This window comes from Silurus aristotelis (assembly GCF_946808225.1).
Source record: "Silurus aristotelis genome assembly, chromosome: 23".
NCBI classification, from domain to species: Eukaryota; Metazoa; Chordata; class Actinopteri; order Siluriformes; family Siluridae; genus Silurus; species Silurus aristotelis.
Window position 1 is genome coordinate 2287256 of NC_139596.1, and position 19574 is coordinate 2306829.

Genomic DNA, 19574 nt, shown 5'->3' on the forward strand with positions numbered 1-19574 from the left:
CCGCCTTTTTTACAAAACTTTCCAGGGATGTTTGGTTAATAATCATGTTTATAATTTGCTGAATATGCACAAAGAATGGAAATTATGTTTTCTGAAATGGATATATTATGAATAATCTATAGATATTTGCTCCAGAATGTTCTTGCGACTCATCCATGGCTCTGTACCGAGTCGTAACCTGGTTGTTATGGCGGACGGCTGCTGTAGACTTGCTAAAAAAAAATGTGTATTTTTTATTTTTCTGAACTTTTCCTTTAAAATCTCAAATCACTCAATATTATATAATGCATCGATTGTTTATAGTAAAATAAACATTATTTAAAAAAAAAAAAGAACAAATATCCAGACACATAACCAACGTAAACTGACTTTTTGAACGTACACAGTAAGTCATAAATGCCAAGAAAAATAAATACTATTTTTTATTCCCCTCTAATAATAAATAATCTAATTCATTCATTATAAAATGACAGTTGCAATTCTCCCTAATTATTGATACCTATAAGAATTTAATTGTCACACTTGAAAATTTAGCATATCTGTACATAATTAAAAGAAAAAAAAAAAGGAAAACAAATTTACAATCACAATATATATATATTTTTATAAATCTCAAAAGATTCCTCGTTGGCCCAAGTAGAGTTGGTTAACATTGTTTTGATGTCTGGATTTCGCTTTAGCATGCAAGTAAACTACACTAAAACTGGTTAACCTTGCAGCTCCAGGGCAAAAAAAAACAACAAAACAAAAAACAACAAAACAAAAAAAAGCAAACATCTGACACCGAATGTTTTGGTCGATCAACTATATTTCAGGGGAAAATCTGGAACTTTGTGTTTACAAGGGAGTCAGTTTTTGAAACCATTAATTAAAGCCAAAGATCTCGTGAAATCTTTGGATTTAGAACCCTGATGATATGGCCATATCTCCTATCAGATTACCCACAATGCCCTTGTTGTAGAATGTTAAGATCCACATACATTTTGTCTTTAAAGTACTACTTGTCATTTTTTTTTTTCTCTTTCAGTGTTGCTATTAAACCAGAATCCATTAAGTCGGTAATACATTTGGCAGATTTTCCTTACATATTGCTTATCTGGGTTGAAAAACTAAATAGAAAAAAAAAAACCCTCATGCAGGCAAGACCTGGCTGAGCGAACGCAAAGTAGGACGAAATTCGTTTCCCATAAATAATTTCAAGTACATGATTTGAACAGTGGAGTCGATGCATTTTTCAATTCAAAATAAATTGACAAAAAAATAAAAGATGAAATCCAAATCTAAAAAAAATAAAATCAGTTTGGTCTTAAGTGGGATGGACAGATGAGGACAAGAAGGTAAATAAAATCCAGAAAGAGAGACGGATGGAGGGAAGAGGCAGAGATTTCAGGACGAGCCGATCAAAGCCCGTGTGACATCAATCAATCTGACAGTTAGCTTCCGGCAGCAGGCTTTACTGGACACATAACTGATTCTTTAAGCTGTGAGAGAGGAAACCAGAAACACAGAGACACAGACACAACATCAGTGCAAATGTTTTTCATTACGTTATAAATATAAACAACGTTAACTCAGAGCAGCGATGTCAATATTATCGAATTGCGTCTACCTTTCGTCTGCTGCTCATCATATAGCACTTGATCCTAATCTTTTGCATTTTATCAATCGGCATCGTGGTCCTACAGTAACTTGTGCTTAATTGAGGTCATGAAATCAACATTTGCATAGTATATAATCCTGGTTATTGCCGTTAACGACATCCTCTTATCGAACCTGTTATCACATACGAGAAGATGAACAACAGATTCTCTTAGTCTTCGCATTAGGGGGTTTATTGAGTGTCATGTTTGTGTACTCAAGTGTGGTGTTACAAAGAAAGCAGAGGATTGGAAAAGTCAAGGACAGCTTTAGGTCCATTTGATAGGTACACTAGGACTATCATAATATGTAATAGCAAAACATCTGTTTTTCCCAGGGCTAATACCTTTTTTATTTCATAGTCTATTAGTTGCTTGATCAAGACAAATATGTCAAGGGATCGGTGGAATATCAGTGGTACAAACAAGAAATCAAAAGGAGAACTGTCCAGGTCAAAGATCCTTGGTGGTGTTGGTGTGATCAGCAATAAATCCTGCAAGCAAGCATCAATGGGAAAATAGGTCAACACTTATTTTAACCCCCTGAGGCATCTGTTGTGAATTATTGGATTTCCAAAAGCAGGACCATGTTATGATGGTTATATATTGCAGTCCTCGAACCAGAGGCACCATTTGGATTTAGGTCATGGATGTCAAGCTCACTCAAACGATTATCAAAAAGCAACAGGGCTTACATTTTTCATATTAAGATTCTCTAGACTGCATTTTACATCCTGAAAAAGTGTAAGGATAAGATCACCATCATCATTTTTTTTTTAAGAAGTACACATGTGGTGAAAGGTTGTTGTTTACTAGGTACAGAATCTTTTTTTAGCACGATTTTTAACACGATTGTTTAACAAGACTCTGGAAGGTGAGAGGATGCCTGAGGAATGAAGAATGAGTGTGCTGGTACCGATTTTTAAGAATAAGAGGGATGTGCAGACCTGCAGTAACTACAGGGGAATAAAGGTGATCACACCATGAAGTAATGGAAAAGAGTCATGGAAGCCAGGCTGAGAGAAAAGGAGACCATTTGTGAGCAACAGTATAGCTTCATTCTGAGAAAGAGCACTACAGACACAATATGTTTGCTTTGAGGATGTTGATGGAAAAGTATAGGGAAGGTCAGAAGAAGCTCAATTGTGTGTTTGTGGATTTAGAGAAAGCTTAAGACTGGGTGGAGAGAGAGGAGTTGTGGTATTGTATAAAGACATCTGGTGTGGTAGAGAAGTACGTGAGGGTGGTGCAGGATATGTATAAGGACAATGTGACAGCAGTGACGTGTGCAGTAGGTACGACAGACTGGTTCAAGGTAGAGGTGTAACTGCACCAAGGATCGGCTCTGAGCCCTTTCCTGTTTGCAGTGGTGATGGACAGGTTGATGGACGAGGTCAGACAGGAGGTTCCATGGACTATGATGTTTGCGGATGATATTGTAAATTGTGGTTAAAGTAGGGAGCAGGTTGAGAAGAGCCTGCAGAGGTGGAGGTACATGCTGGAGAAAAGGTGAATGAAAGTCAGTAGGAGTGAGATAGAGTACATGTCTGTGCATGAGAGGGAGGGCAGTGGAGTGGTGGGGTTGCAGGGAGAAGAGGTGGTAAAGGTGAATGAGTTTAGGTACCTGGAGTAATGGAGAGTTTGTTAGAGAAGTGAAGAAAAGAGTGAAGGCAGGGTGGAGTGGGTGGAGAGGAGTGATAGCAGTAGTGATAGAAGGGTATCTGCAAGCAGGACAGCACATGTAGGACGTAGACAAGGTGATGGAGAATCGATTGAGATGGTTTGGACATGTGCAGAGAAAGACCAAAGAGGAGGTTAATGGATGTGGTGAGAAAAGACGTATGTGGTTAATTTGAAAGAGGCAGAAGTAGAATACAGAGTAGTATAGAGACGGATGATCTGCTATGGCAACACCTAAAGGGAGCAGAAGAAGAAGAAGACAGGTGTAAAAGAATAAAGACAAACACTGTTTTGTCAAATGTGTTAAAAGTATGTTTAAATGAGCAAATTGTGAATAAGAACCCTAGGATGGCAAATGACGGGAAACAATTAGACAGTATCCAGATGAGATCTTTCACCCAATCCAGGGTGACCGTTGATTCAAGTTGTTTCATTATCAATAACATGCAAAACTCCATAAAAAAAGGTGCTTTATACATGTCACATGTACTTTACAGCACAGTGAAATTCTTTTGCATATCCCAGGGACATTAGGAGCCACGATATGGCCCAAGGGTGGCAGCTTGGTAATACCGGAGCTTCAAACCCTAGACCAGGGACAATGGTGGCTCAAAAGTTAAGGTGCTGTGTTGCAAATCAAAATGCGAAGGATACAAAACACAGCACTGCCAAAACTGTTACTCTGATACAGTAGGCTCTGGGTTACTGATCTGAAGGTCGGAGCTTCAAACCTTGGTACTACCAGTAACCCAGAGCCTACTGTATTATTGTTAAGTGCAGGGTCACCCAGGATACGATGGCTCTGGTTAAGTTAGGGTTAAAACCCTCGCTCAGAGTAACAGTTTTGGCAGTGCTGTGTTTTGTATCCTTCGCATTTTGATTTGCAACACAGCACCTTAACTTTTGAGCCACTATTGTCCCTGGTCTGTAATCTGGGGTAAAGGTCAACCCAGGGACCCTGGATCTGTTAGGCACAGTTTTTAAGTGGTACCATCCAGAGTTTCAATGTGGGGCCATCCTTAGCACCAGGAAGTGGTTTGCCAGTGATAAGAACTCCAACCACAAGTGGGGCATGAAAACAGATCAAGCAAATTGAGAAAGCGGATGGGGTCAAGATCAATGAATGCAAATCTGTGGATGTTGCAGCTCCTATTGCTATGTATTTTTTTTTTTTTTATGTGAAAACTGTTTTGGGCAGAATTTTGGGCAATTTTATGTGAGGCTAAAAAATAAGTACAAATAATTTTTTAATGTCAATATCTCTGCATTAACAGAAAGCCAAAGAAGGGCAGCCTGTTTTTCAAGATGGGATACAAAGCACTGTACAACATATGACATTTAAAAGGTCTGTTTCAGGTGGGTAAAAGACAGGGGGTAGAATTGTTTATGCATTTGGCAAATGAAGACCCCTGATGCTTCTTCACAGGACAGTCTGCATCCAATTCGATTGTTCATCCCGGTTAAAATGCCACGCTTAAAGGGCAGCATTTGGTTAGTAAAAATGCCTATGTTTCTGAAACACAAAGGGCCATTCAGCTTTCCTTTCCTTTTTCAAAACTTTACCTCAAACCCCCAGAACCTTTATTCCCATGTGTTTGGACAACCTTTAAAACAGGATATGTCCTATGCAGTCCCAGATTTTTTTTTCTCTTTAAATTGGCCCCCACTTCTGTAGTAATTCTGTCTCCAGACTGGTCTGAAAAACCGTGGTAGATTATTCCTCTCATTCCCAGCATGGACCATTTACATATTAATACCCTGTGCGAAAAGTCAGATGCTCAGTGAAAAGGTACCGTGGGCCTTGGCTCGAAGCTCGTTATTATGTATGAGCATTTTTGACTGTGCCACATGACTTCTGTCTTCTTATTTGAAGATAGAGGAATTTGCAAAGCATTATCTATCGCTGACGCTTCCCAATTCCCACCGGAAAGCTTTTGGATAAGCTGCTTTTGGAAGTGCTGTGTTAGCTTACACACAGGCTTAAATGTATCGTATCAATGAGTCAGTGGGGTTAACTTCGCTGTGTGCCCTAGGTAGGTTAGCTGGAAAATAGATATAGATTTTCTATTGGAAACTTGTTATCTGTATTCTAAGTCTACAGTACTTTCACAGTAGACCATCTCACAAAGCACCCCTGAACAAATTTTGTTCTGATATGCTGCAAATATAACATTTTTCCAAATCTTTGCTAACCAGCTAGTCTATTTCAGTTTAGCCACTTGATTTATAGTGATATGATAAAGAGGTTGTTCGTCTCTGCTGTAGTTTTGTAGGCAAAAAAATTCTACTTGTGGGAATTGTATTCAGCTACAAGTTATATTTACTTGTATAGCGACAATGTACAATTTTCTGTTCAGTTCGATGAAGCAACATTATAAGGATTGATTACAAGGCTTACCATCACTTGATGTTTTAATGAAACTTTCTAGGTAAAACTGGATTGGGTTTTTAGCATCGACATGTATAGCATTTGGCAGATGCCCTTCTCCAGAGTCACTTACACTTATCTCATTTCTACAACTGAGAACTCAGGCTCTTTGGTTTCAAAATGTCTCAACCACTAAGCTACCCACCCTCTTTAGCGACAACGGGATAATCAACTAGTACACAAAGTTATCACAGGTTATGATGTGTTTATGCTACAAATAAAATCCGAAATCCTATAGAACTATGCGCTCTGGCTCAGCAAGTAATCAAATGTTTTTCAACGTTAAGCTCAGGACTCACAGGAGGTACAACATTCACCGAACCCTTGAAGAATTGTTCATTATTTTCTGGACGATCCAGCTACCATATGGTTTTCCTTTGGTCTTCCCTAGCTCTCACTACAAAGCGAATATCTAATCACTCGAGGGAAAACAGGTCTACTTTGTACGCGAATTAAAGGGAAAGATGGGGCAGATGGTGTCTATTAGCAGGTGAAACTCGGTATTCTGTTCGCTTACTGCGTTATGGAGGATGAAAAGACTTCTCGGATACTTCGGCACTCTCTACGGCTTTAGACCTCTTCTTCGCGGCTTGTCAGCTCAGACATGAGAAAGCTTTTTCCTTCCTGTTTGTACAGTGATGGTTCGTGTTTTTATTGGCACAGTCAGGGGGATCCTTCCCAGCTGTTTGGTGGTTCTCGGTTCACTAGGCATGTAAGCGGGTTTTCGCAGTGGTGCCAGGCTTGGCTGAACAGAATCTCATGAGGTTTATAAAAATTGATTACTTTATGTTCTCTTTCTTTCCTTCTGGTTTCTTTAGTTTTTTAACAATTATCATTTTCATTTGTATTAAAATATGTATTTGTATCATTTGAATGTATTGTTTCAGTATTATTATTATTAGTAATAGTAGTAGTTGTAGTAGTAATAGCAGTATTATAGCCTTGCTATATCTGCTAGCATTGCAGATGTGGTGAACTCACCATTGACTACCTCTTCTTCACAACTCAGCTTCCCTTTCTCGCCAAGACTTCAAAATCGGGGCGCCAAGTTCTAACCTGGGAAATGACGGAGCGGTGTTCCAGCAATAAACCAGCCGTCCCGAGGCGCGCCCGAGTCACGCTCGAATCGCACTTGTGAGCTTTAGAGAGATCGCTGAGTTTCGAGCTCCATCCGTCAAAGTCAAACATCAAAAGCTTGTATTTCCACCAAAGCTGCAGGGTTAAGCGGGCGGAATAAAGGTGGATTTGTGAGTATGAGTCACAATCTGCGGCATTCTGACACTTCAAGGAAGCTAAGAAGTGATATAAAGCCTCAAAAATGATGCTGCCGGTTTAGCATTACACTCACTTTAAAGGATTTTTAGCGGGAAGTGACGGGGTGCTCAGATTAATATTTTGAAATTCTGCATGTATGAAATGTCGACATAAAACTCTTTTTTAGCTAGAACTAGCCTAAAAACCTTAGTTCAGTTGCTGAATAATCTGCTATAAGATGTAGCATCATATAGAAATATTTACACTGGGCAACTTGGTGGGGCAACTCATGACCTCCATATAAGAATTCAAACATATTCACTGAGCTACAACTTCTAAAAACCTCTAAATCTGAAGACGTGCCTCATGTAATGCCAATAGTCGGCTAGCATAATGGTTAAGAAACTAGCTTACCTGCCACTTTGGGGCCATTAAGCAATGCACTTAACCCTCCATGCTCCAGAGGTGCTGTAACATGTAACGGTCTAACCCCAAGCTTACCACATGGCTGGTATTTATACGAAAAAATTATATTCCATTAAATAATAATAAAAAAATCCAAATTAGATACGAGTGATTTTTTCTTTCTTTGCTTGGATGATAGTAAAAAAATGGAATAAAATTTTTTTACTATTCAAACATATTTGCTTTATTTCTCATGCCTCACCCACACAATGATTGCATGATTGCAACCTGGGCTTTTCTTGAACTTTGGAAGCTCTGTGACCAAGAAAATCACTTAATATTTATTTATTTATTTGGAAGCCGTCACCTTGTGACCCCTTTCCACAAGACTACTATATTTGTAAAATATGTTATGGCCTTTTCGGATGTGGGGTCTGTGTGTGGGGGGGAGTGGAGAGGAGCTGGTGTGAAAGTAACAATCGATACTTCTTGTTTTGTCTCGTCTTCCCGTGGAGACATGTTTATTTTTCGCCCTGATAAACTGCAGGTCTCTGCTGAACACTGGAAAGCCAAGAATAGTCTGGGTTGGGAGACGAGCATGTTGCTATGGGTAAAGTCCAAGACGGGGGTGATGGTGGTGGTATACCTGATATATGATTTAAATAGTAACTCAAATCAACACTATTAGGTTGATATATTTGACAAATAACTAGGTTTGGTTACTATTAGCTCTACCTGGATGAAAAAAAGCAGGAGATGGAACTAAGTGGGAGACTGAAATTTTCTTGGATCCGTGAAGCACCTGAAGCTGCTTCATCCTCACTTGTTCAGCAGAACCTGAGCCCCCGCAATTTTATGTGATTGGATGCGAGTGTCACGTGACTTAATTTGTCAATTGGCATCATCTCCGCTTGAATGTATTTGTTTTGAAGTCACCTGGCACAAGGTTACGGAGGTCCACTCACCCAGTGTTCCCTCAGAGACCGATATAAATAGAGGTCAGTAGAGGTGAAGGTTGGAGATGAAAGGCTTTGAGAGATTCAGGATTTTTAAAAGGACTGTAAGACTGCATTGATAAGACAGTGTAAGTGAGAAGCCTGTTGAGATCCTTTAGGTAGGTGTGAACCGTTAAAGTCAGAAGGTATGAAAATGAATTCGGACTTTATTTATTATCAATAGTTTGCTTCAATTGCTTAGGGCTACCATCGGCGTCGACAACCTCAATGATGGAACAACAATGAACAGCGATCTAGATGTCAACCAGATGAGACTGGGTTCACCATTTGAAATGGGTTCCTTCTCAAGGTTCATGTTTTTTGAGGGAGTTTTCTCTTGCCAATGTCACCTCTGGTTTACTCATTAATATAAACTTAGGGTATTTTTTTCAGTGAAGCTGCTTTGGGACACCATTCATTGAACTTTCATGAATGTCTACTCTGAAGGTGCTCTTGAAAAAAAACAACAGAGGACGGAAAGATCAATAAAAAAAAGATGAACACGAGTGAAGATCATTGATGTTTCATCATTAATAGATTCCATAAGGCGGGAATTGTCAGCTTGTCCAATCAGTGCACCAATCAGCAATTTTCACCCCGACGTCGTTTCTCCATCCGATAATAACGGACGGAATTTGATTTCGCTCCCTTCTTTCGGGTGACGCTGATTTATGCATGGAAGAAAGTTTTCCTATATGAGGCAGTATTACAGGGCTGCTGAGGCGTGAGAGAATTTAATCTGCGCCACCTGTGAGGCAAAATCTATTAGGGACAGTGGGACGGATATATGAACTGACGTTTTACAAACATACACACACACACAAAATGCGTGTACTGTATGTTGTGTCCTCACTTGTTTTGGTGTTTGGAGCCCTGCAGGTGTGCGTGATATTGTGCCACCGAGTTGAGCGTCACGCTGCACACGTCGCAAGTGTAGCTGCGCTTCAGACCTGCAACGACAAACCAGAAACACACACACACACATAAAAATTCAGCAAAGACTGTGCAGCACGACACAACGCAAACTCCGATCTGAAGGGGAACGAGGGAAACAAGCTCCAGAGAGAAGAAACGAAATTAAAAACGTATGATGTATTTGGAGGATCTTTATTAATGCGACATAGGAGGTCATTACGAGACACGGAATTAAGTCACGAAATATTAGATCCAGAGCCATTTTCATAATGCGCTATTTCATAAGTGTGATTAAATAAAGGGGGGGGGGGGGGATTCAGATCTATCACAGCACAGCACAGCACACACACAAAACATACCACAGATGCCTGTTATTATGGACTGAGCCACATTCTCAGACTTGTGCACTGCCTAACCTTCAATTTATTTATATATTTTTTAAAGCACAATTTTTTATAAATACATCCCAAATATATGGTCCCAACACCCACACACATTCAGCCTTGTGAACAAAAATAGCCTCCTTTTTTTTCCCCCTTAGACTCAACTCAGAACATAGCTTTATCTTCGGTGTATCCTTATTATTATTACATTTCTCTTTCTTTTTTTTTTCTTTTTAATTGTAACCCTTTGTTGGAAGTGCTTGTAGGTCCCCTGGTGGTCTAGTGGTTAGGATGTGGCGCTCTCATCACTGCGGCCCGGGTTCGATCCCCGGTCAGGGAACCGACCCCAGCCACTCTTAGTGCCGGTCCCAAGCCCGGATAAATGGGGAGGGTTGCGTTAGGAAGTGCATCCAGCATAAAAACATGTGCCAAATCAAACATGCGGATGATCCGCTGTGGCGACCCCTGATGGGAGAAGCCGAAAGAAAGTTTGTTGTAAGTGCTTGTTGTAGGGGGCAGCAAGCAAAAGGGGGTCACATGACCTTTACATCCGGAAACGTCGGTTCTTTGGACAGTTCGGATCGTTTTTCCGTATACCCCTATTGCCTGATATTCTGCTTACATGCGCTTAAATATGATCCGGAAAAGAAAAAAAAAACTATGAATGAAAATGAAGAAGACACATCTGTTCAATAACAAGCAGATGGCGTAAAAATAATAATCATGGCACGCTGATCTGTTATTGCCGGAATCTAGCAGATGGGAAGGACACAGTATAATTAGTTCTTACCTTATTGAGCGTAAATATTGGAGGAGTTAAGCACCGAGAAGTCCTAGGATGTGACTGTGAAAACTTCTCTAGATTAGCGGAGTTAGGCCCACGGACCTCAAGATCAAGAGGTACTAAATGTACCATGAACCACATGTAGTGTATAATTAATAATTAATAAATCTCTGAAAGCTCATTTTGGGGGGCCAAGCATTCCGTCTCTGTAAACTGTGGGCGAAGCAAAGACAAGAAAAGCGTAGGTTTTGCTCAGAATGTCTATGTTCTGACCATGGACAGTGGTGGAATTGCTGGAGGTAAGTTCCAGATAGTCAAATGGGCAGCAGGGTGTACAGCTGATGTGAGCCATATCTGGTGAACATTGGACACGATGCTGATGACAGGTGCTGCCATGCTGTTACATTCATTCGTTCATTGCCTCATTACAGGCAAAATTATTGGAGTATTCAAATTTCTTTCGCTAACTTTTGTCCAAGTCGGTCTGAACGTAGAGTATGGCAAATTTGGTGAAAATGTGATCAAATTTGGGGTTGAAATTGCAATAAAAGTCTTTAGATGTTTAGAACGCTACGGAGTGTTCCCGGTACATTCAGCAACTTTTGAAGAGTAGATGGCGCTTGCAAGAAATTTGCTGCATAGCCCCAGGTCCTGAAAATGCCTACCAAATTTCATGCATACAGTATGTGCCAAGTTGTTGCTGAGATATTGCTGAGATAAAGTCTCACTTCCTATTTGGTGGCTTTCCTTTTGAGCAAACAGTTTGGAGTATTAACATTGACTTTGACATGAACAAGACAGTCAATGCTAAATTTGGTGTCGATTTGTATACAAAATCCAAGATGGTCAACAGGAAGTGACTTTGTTGGCGTGTTCATTTCTGCATATTTCAATAAGTTATACATAAAAATAAAGAACTATAAATAGCACTTCTTCAGCTGATATAAGTAACAAACAGTTTTTGACTACAAGTCGGCACAGTCACCCGATGGTGGCACTAAAGCGTTAGCAGTATTCGTCCCAAATATTTTTCAAAATGTTTCACCCATTCTAGAAGGTTCTGTGAGCTGACTTTCAATACCCTAGCCAGAAAAAGAAAAGGAAGAATAATAATAGTTGGAATAACAACAGGGTGCACCTTCAGAGCTCAGTCCCTAATAAAACCTTGAAGTCATATTACTCTGGCGGTCATCAAACGTACACAATATCATTAATTCAATAAAATAAAATAAAAAAAAATAAAAAGTTGAACGGAATTAAAAGGTTGGCTAGAAAAGGTCAAATCAAGAACTTTCCTAAGCCTGGATGACATTTTAAAAGAAAACAGTATTTTTTCTTGCAGTTAAAGGATAGAAAAATCAATGTGTAATGTCTCTTGGAGAAACAGCGCCAAAAAAATAAAAATAAAAAATACGATAAACAAACGGTGTCCAATTACAGAGGAAAAAACTCCTTGTGACTGACTCTGACTGACAGTCACAGAGATTGGACAAAATAAATATAGGAGTGGGGAAAAAAGGGACAGTGTTGCTACGGCAATCATGACGCTCTTTGACAGAAAATCTGAGCAAACTGGTTAGTAACAAGTCGAGAAAACAAAACATTGGCAGCTTGAAAGCTGTGAATTTTCACTTGAACAAGTACAGCGTAAAGTTTTCCATATTACCGACATGGTCAGGAATCAACGGATCAAAGGAATCATCTTTAGTCCCCTGTTTTCAATATGCCAGGTATTAAGAATTAGTTTTATATTTCTGATGTGTCAGCTTTCAAGGAATTTCTGCTCTATTATTTCTGATGTATCAGGTATCAGGGAATTTCTCCTTCTACATTTCTAGTGTGTCAGGTATCAAATAATTTTTCTTCCCACATATTTAACATGTCAGACATCAAGGAATTTTTGCTCCAATATTTCTGATTTGTCAGCTATCAAGGAATTTCTGCTTCTACACTTCTAGAGTGTCAGATATCAAGGCATTTCCGCGCCCACATTTCTGAAGTCTCAGGTATCAAAGAAGTTCTTTTCCCATATTTCTAGCATGTGAGGTACAAGGAACTTCAGTGCCATATTTCTGATTTGAGAGGTATCAAGCAATTTCTGCTCCAACATTTCTAGCATGCCAGATATCATGGAATTTTGGCTCCAATATTTCTGTGGGGGGTATCAGGGAATTTTTTCTGCCACATTTCTAGCATTTCATTTTTTCATTTCATCATTTCATTTCATCTTCTCCCGCTTATCCGTAATTCGGGTCGCGGGGGCAGCAGTCTAAGCAGATTCCCCAGACACTTCTCCGTGTCCAGGGATCGGGCTGTCAAGGCCCCCGCCTTCGACTGCTGCCCAATCCTCTCAGCACCGTCCCTTACGGTCCCTCCTGCAGGTGGTGAGCCCACGGGAAGGCGGCCCCACGTCGCTCCGACGTCACGGTCCTTGGTTTATTTTTCTCATAAGGGTCCCCTGGAGCATAGAGGGTTAAGGGCCTTGCTCAAGGGCCCAAGAGTGGCAGCTTGGCGATACCGGGGCTTGAACCCCCGACCTTCCGATCGGTAACCCAGCACCTTAACCGCTGGAGCCACCACTCCCCCCCATTTCTAGCATGTCGGTATCAAAACATTTGTGCTTCCACATTTGTACCAGGTCAGGCATTAAGGAATTTTGCTCCCACTTTTCTGGTGTATCGTGTATCAAAACATTTCTGCTCCCTCATTCTTTAGTGCATCAGATTTCAAGGAATTTTATAGGACTGTGGTGAGACCTGAGATGTTGTATGGTTTAGAGACAGTGGCATTGAGTAAAAGACAGGAGGTGGAGCTGGAGGTAGCAGAGCTGAAGATGTTGAGGATGGAGCCACCAGGAAGGAGGAAAAGAGGAAGGCCAAGGAGGCGGTTTATAGATGTGGTGAGGGAAGACATGCAGGTAGTTGGTTTGAAAGAGGCAGATGTAGAGGACTGAGGGGTATGGAGACGGATGATCCGCTGTGGCGACCCCTAATGGGAAAAGCTGAAAGAAGATTATTCCAGTATAGTAACTATGGATGAATTTTATAGAGAACTATGGAAGAAGTCTACTGTGGCACATACTACATAGTCTGTGCCATTATATATTTCTTGTAAAAGCTGCTCATACAAATTTTCTTTTTCCATTGTTGGAGCCCTGGAAAAGGATTCTACTCCCCTAATTCCAGTGTCAGAGGTACAGTATGGAAAGGTTTTTGCTCCCTTGCTCACCAATAAGAGTTCCTACTCCTAAAATGTGGAAGTTTGTATTCAACCTTTGATGCTGAGTACAATTCTATTAATATATTTTATATAGTAACTACAATACTAGTAGTAGAACTGTCCAGGAAATATAGAAAGCAAAAATCCAACTTGCAAAGCAAACCTTTGAAATGAGTTAAGGTAATGAAAAGGGAAAAGATCGGAGGGGATCAGAGCTGGTCAATACCCACAAAGCAATACACACAATCAATCAAACAAACAAAAAAAAAAAAAAAAAAAAAAAAACTCAAGCGTGAGCCACTCCATTGAAAAACGATGAATATTTAATCACATAGCAATCTTCAAAGTTCCATCTCTCCTTTGTGCTGCAGCAACTCCCTCAAAACACTGAAAAGAGTCTGCGGCGCTGCGTATGTGTAGGAAAGAAAAAAAAATTTATACAGACGCTGAGAAGAATGGCGAGAGAGACAATGTGCGAGAACAAGCTGATCTTGCAGCTGACTGTACACTCATTGTGTGAAAGATGAGACTGCCTCCAGCAATCCGCCGAATTACACAACCCCATCGCCTCCTTACTATTGGAGTCGCTCGGCCGTCGCGCCACTGTTCCTCTCTCCTTTTAAAGTTTAGAATGATTTGCGACATCATTACTAATTGATAATCGCGCTGGCGAGGCGCCCTCATTAGGGCCGTGTTGACATTTACAGCCCGAGGAAACGGCCTCATGACTTTAAAGAACGGCAAGCCTAGACAAATACAGATTTCCTCATTGGGAAAGAGAGAGGGTTGGTTAATTCTCACGAGACATGTGATTTGTTTGCACTGAATAAATTCTCTAATCTCCAATATGCATTATTCAGGGATGAACGATAATGCAACGTTCTTCACGTTAGATCATAAAAAATTCATTGGCATACAGCATTGTCAAACAAAATCTAAATGTTTTTAAAAATAAGAATGTGTGCATGGAAATTTTTCTAGTGCGAAGTTTTTTAACAAGAGCCTGATGGGTACCACAAAACCCCACTAAAGATACCATTTGAATATACAAAGTGTGAAACAAGTTACAGCCAAATGTAGGAAAAGAGTGGCTAAAACAGTACATCATCCACTATCTAACAAATTGGAGACGTTTGCAGATGGGCCTCGGACTATTCCTTTATGCAGAACATTTCAAGTTTTGTGATATTCCTCAGTTGTAGTTTTTTTGCAAATATTGACAATCATTGAGCATAAGCATTGATTTTTTACCTCTTGGCAGAGGAGACCAGGTCTTGTGCTGAAACCTGTTGGGGACTTATTGGAATTTCACAATGCTATTAATTTTTTTCAAGTGCACATGGACCACCAGCCACCAACCAGCCCCAAATATCCTTCGATCGATTTTTTTGCACGATGATAAATGACACGATATGACGTCGATAATTCGGTCACGTTTTACCACCGAAAATACCTACATATGAAAATGATTAGCTATTGGTCATTTTTGAAGAATGAAATCGAAGTAACCATAGGAATTTTTTTTTTTTTCTTTTTTTTTTTTTTTTTTTACTTCTTCCAATAATTTCCATTTATTTTCATTGACGGTGCAAATAAATATAAATTGGACTGTATGATCATCAAATTATACATTTAAATGATCAAATGTAAAAAATTTACTTGCTGAGTACTGTGTGCTTAAATCATTACCATTTATATGCTCTATTGAAGCAGAACCTACAACAACTGAGTGGGTTTGGAAATTATTATTGATACAGTATTAGTTGAGAGAATGCACAAGCTTTTGAAAGGTTCAATCTCCCATTTAAAAAGCTCAAACTGGCAAATAACCTTTTGGGGATGTAATGATGATAAAGCATGACTGTGCGCATTTCTGTGCACTGGTGAAAAGGTAGGCCAATACGACTTTTTGGAACTATTCCCAGACAGATATAAGGTCAGGATGAAAAAGGAATTTTAAGTGATGCATCACTATTAGAAGTGTATTTAGCCTACACCTAGGACACTGTTATAAAAAGACCTCTGATCCTAGGACATTTCCTCCTTCATTTAGATCTCATTAGCAAGTCCATTTGCCTTGACCTTTGACAATACAATTTAAATGTTTTTATAGATGTAGCATTTCGACCCCTGTTGAACATGCTGCCTTGTGAAAACTCGAATCAAGGACACCTCAAAGTGATGCCAACAAGTTTACCCTCATCCAAGCGGCTCATCAGCAAGTCCACCAAGTTCGCCTTTATCCAAGGGGCTCATCAGCAAGTCCACTAAGTTCGCCTTCATTCAAGGGGCTAATCAGCAAGTCCACTAAGTTTGCCTTCATCAAAGGGGCCTCATCAGCAAATCCACATGCCTAGACCTTTAACTGTCCAGATAAATGTTTGTATAGATGTAGCTTTTGGACCCCTTTAAACATGCTACCTTGTGTAAATTCAAATCAATGCCACCTCAAAGTGGAATCCATTTGATGCCAAAGGAGCACTAAGTTGGCCCCATCAAAGGGGTCTCATCAGCAAGTCTGTTTCCTTGACCTTTAACTATACAGATTAAATGTTTTGCTAGACATAGTCTTTTGGGTCTCTTTTGTACACACAACTGTATTGGTTACTTCTCAACACCACAATTAATTCTACACCCAATCACTCCATTTTGGATCTTTTTTGTTTCTAGCCTCATGCCACAAGTTTGCATTAGTCTACAGGTAGTGTAAAAACATGCATCAACAGAAGAACTTGGGGGACACCAGTTACCAGGTGCCAATCCCCTTTCCGGGACATTTTTTTAAAGGTAGGATGATAGAACAAATGTTTTTGGAACCATAAACATGTATAGTTTAGTTTACACCTTGGACCCCTGCTGATCCAAGGGTATTTTACCCCCTCATCGGCAAGTCCACGTGCCTTGAACTCAGACTGTACATTTCAAATATGTCTATAGACATACCCTATTTTAATTCTTTTTTTATTTATTAAATCTTTTTTTTTTTACCTCTTTTGCACATTCGACTTTGTTTAAACATGGCCAAAATACATCTCAAGGTCAGCTCCAAAATTTACTGGTCATTTCTCAACACCATCTTTTTATTCCCAGACAATGCATCTCCAAACTGGACTTCTTCCCTACTAGTTTTAATACATGGCTAAAACAAAAGATGATGATTACAAATTAAGGTTTTCAGGAACTTGGGGAAACCGTTTTCTTTCCTTTTAGGTTAAATGGAGTCCATTAAGTATTTTGATGGACCTAACATGGCAAAGGTATGAAAGACATTTTAAGATCAAGTGGAACAAATCTTTGTGTCGCATGTATAATAGTAAACTGTGTCACGGATCTGCTAAACACATTGGAGTAATCACTGGGGGGTTTAATAACACCGACAATTTCCTTGACATATTAATAAGGAGACTCGTACATATACTCGATAACGAGAAAATGGGAAAATAAAGCCTTAAAGAAAAATAAAGATCTTAAAGAGAAGATTTAGTGTGACTTCCGCATTAAAATGCCTGAGCCGTTTAATAGATAAAAGATTACGGCTCCAATTTAAAACGCATTTAGTCGCTGAGTTACCCTCAGACCATTACAGGGTCTTGACCAAGTGACCTTTGTACAGTTTTTGGGAAGTGAGATGAGGCAAGCAGTTGAGGGAGGACATGTGATATTCGGGCATTACCTTTCATTTCACCCATGTTCAGTGTCTTCCCCAGCTGCTCTAGTAGGTCGGCACGTGCTGCGTTCTTCTTGTGCTTCTTGCCATCGTAATGTTGCCGCGCCATGCCTGGGTTGTTGAACCACGCGTGGCACAGCTGGCAGTAGCGATCCGAATCTCCGTTTAGCTGTGGCCAGCTTTCAGATGGCTTTTTTACCGGACTGGGGGTCACTTCTAAAGGACAGAGAGAATAAAATGTGTCGATAATCTTTAAGGATGAGGTTGGAGAGTTTTCGCAAGTTTTTTTTTGCTTTGATTTTACTTGTATTTAATTTTCTTTTATGGCCGTTTTCATTCCTTGTCCCCTTTCCCCTTACTGCTTCCTTTGTCTTTATCGAGAAGAATCCTGCAATTACTAACAACTGTGTTGAGATTTTCCATTCTGCCATATGCAGCATCGCCACAGGCCAGGAAATAATGAGCTCTTGCCCTAATCTGTCGCATAAGCAAAAACGCCTGACAATTGGAGGGCGGAAAAAATACTTGAACCCTAATCTGCTTATTGCTGCTCGCTTACCTTCCACGTGTACGACTGTTAACAGGACGGACCCTGCGCTGGTACGAAATGCCGGTCTATGAAAAAACAAATATTCTGTTTCTAATACTCTAAATTGTTCTATTCCCCACCCCAAGATCCTGGTGTTGTTTGTCCAGAACTCTCAATAAGGCGCAATTTGGTCTCATATTAACACAAAATCAAATAAAAACATCCCAAATGACACCACAGTAAGAAAGCTAACTGGCTTCGAGGTTCCATGTGATGATCTTCGCCAGCCGACAGAGTCAGGACCTCATTTGACTTGATGATGCCATTCAACATCAGTAGAAAAGCAAATCTAATGTTTATTGTTATTATACCCCCCCCCCCATCATCACGTAGACAAGGCTGATTACTACAACGCTTCCATTTATCAGCATGAGCGCAAATTCTGGGACACAAGCATAAACAGCAGGCACGCAGAAATATCCTTTCATCCCACTGAGATAATCGTAACCTGCCAAGAGCTGAGATTCCTTTCTTCCGTCTGCCATTTATTTTTTGTATTATTATTTGTTTGGTTTTTTTTACAGCCTTTTTCCCTTCTCTTGCTATTGTTCTTAAAACTTCGAAATGACATGCTAGCCGGGCAAAATTTGAATCGGGGTAATTAACCGCTGCGAATACGATGATGATGGCGAAGGAGAAATCTGGAATTCTTGCAGCTTATCGCCTTTGGTGGAGCGTGATACTGTAACGAAATCCAGCAAACTCGAGCGTTTTGTTCCGAAATATCGGTGAAATATATCATTGTAACTCATAATTCCGTTGATTTTCTCTTTGTCAATTAACTGCATGTAACACATTTTATGGTTTTTAGGGTTGATTTGACGTTTTCCGTCACAAGAACCTCTTCGAGATTCTCTGCAATTTTAGTTTTTTATTTTCTTGATAATGCAACAAGTTTTTAGTTTCTAGACATAGGCAAGCTAGGCAGTCACCTACAAATCAACCAGCTGGGGGGTGCCATTGAGTGCCCCCTGCTTTCACCAAGTGTATTATTATTATTATTATTGAGCAGTTGTTATGTTTACATACTTGAATTCAGACAATTTTGCAATGATTATTCAAGATGTTTTTATGGAGGGTTGCAAATAGGAAGGAAGACCCATGGATGCCAAAAAGGCAAAAAATTGTTCTGCCAAGTTTTTTGCAGGCTTCTAAATCTGATAAAGACAGGTACTGGAAGTCAGAGGAAGCTCCAGTAACAGTGGGGTGGGAGAACCCTTAGTAGTTGAGGCATTGGACTTTGGATCCGAAGGTCATAATTCCCTTTTGTACCCCTGAACAAGCCCCTTAACCACACAGCTGCTCAGTTGTATGAATGAGATCAATTAAAGTTGCTCTGGATTAGGGCGTCTGCCAAATGCAATAGTTGAAAACAAGTCAGAGGACTGCATTTTTGATCAGTTGCAGAGGTCAAATGTCTTACAAAGGCAGACCTGTCTGGAGCAAGTTGCAGTCATTATCTAGTCTTGGAATGATAAGGGAGTGAACAAGCACCTGAGTAGCCGGTTCAAAGCTGGTGAGTGACCATGGTATAGGCGGAATTATCCATAGATTATTGGAGCCATTGTTCATCTTTGTACTGTGCATTACAATCATGTTTTCCAGCCTACTCTAAAAC

General features: G+C 40.0%; 1 protein-coding gene across 1 annotated transcript in view; it reads right to left on the minus strand.

Annotated features, from left to right (window-relative positions):
- Positions 1–790: 790 nt before the first annotated feature.
- zmat4a (zinc finger, matrin-type 4a) overlaps positions 791–19574 on the minus strand; it is a 60053-nt gene continuing 41269 nt past the window's right edge. The window contains exons 5-7 of the mRNA XM_083526451.1: positions 17374–17583; positions 9253–9349; positions 791–1481 (exon numbers count right to left, since the gene is read on the minus strand). Of these exons, the coding sequence (XP_083382577.1) occupies positions 1454–1481; positions 9253–9349; positions 17374–17583 (335 nt within the window). The 3' untranslated portion in view covers positions 791–1453. The remainder of the gene's footprint in view (positions 1482–9252; positions 9350–17373; positions 17584–19574) is intronic.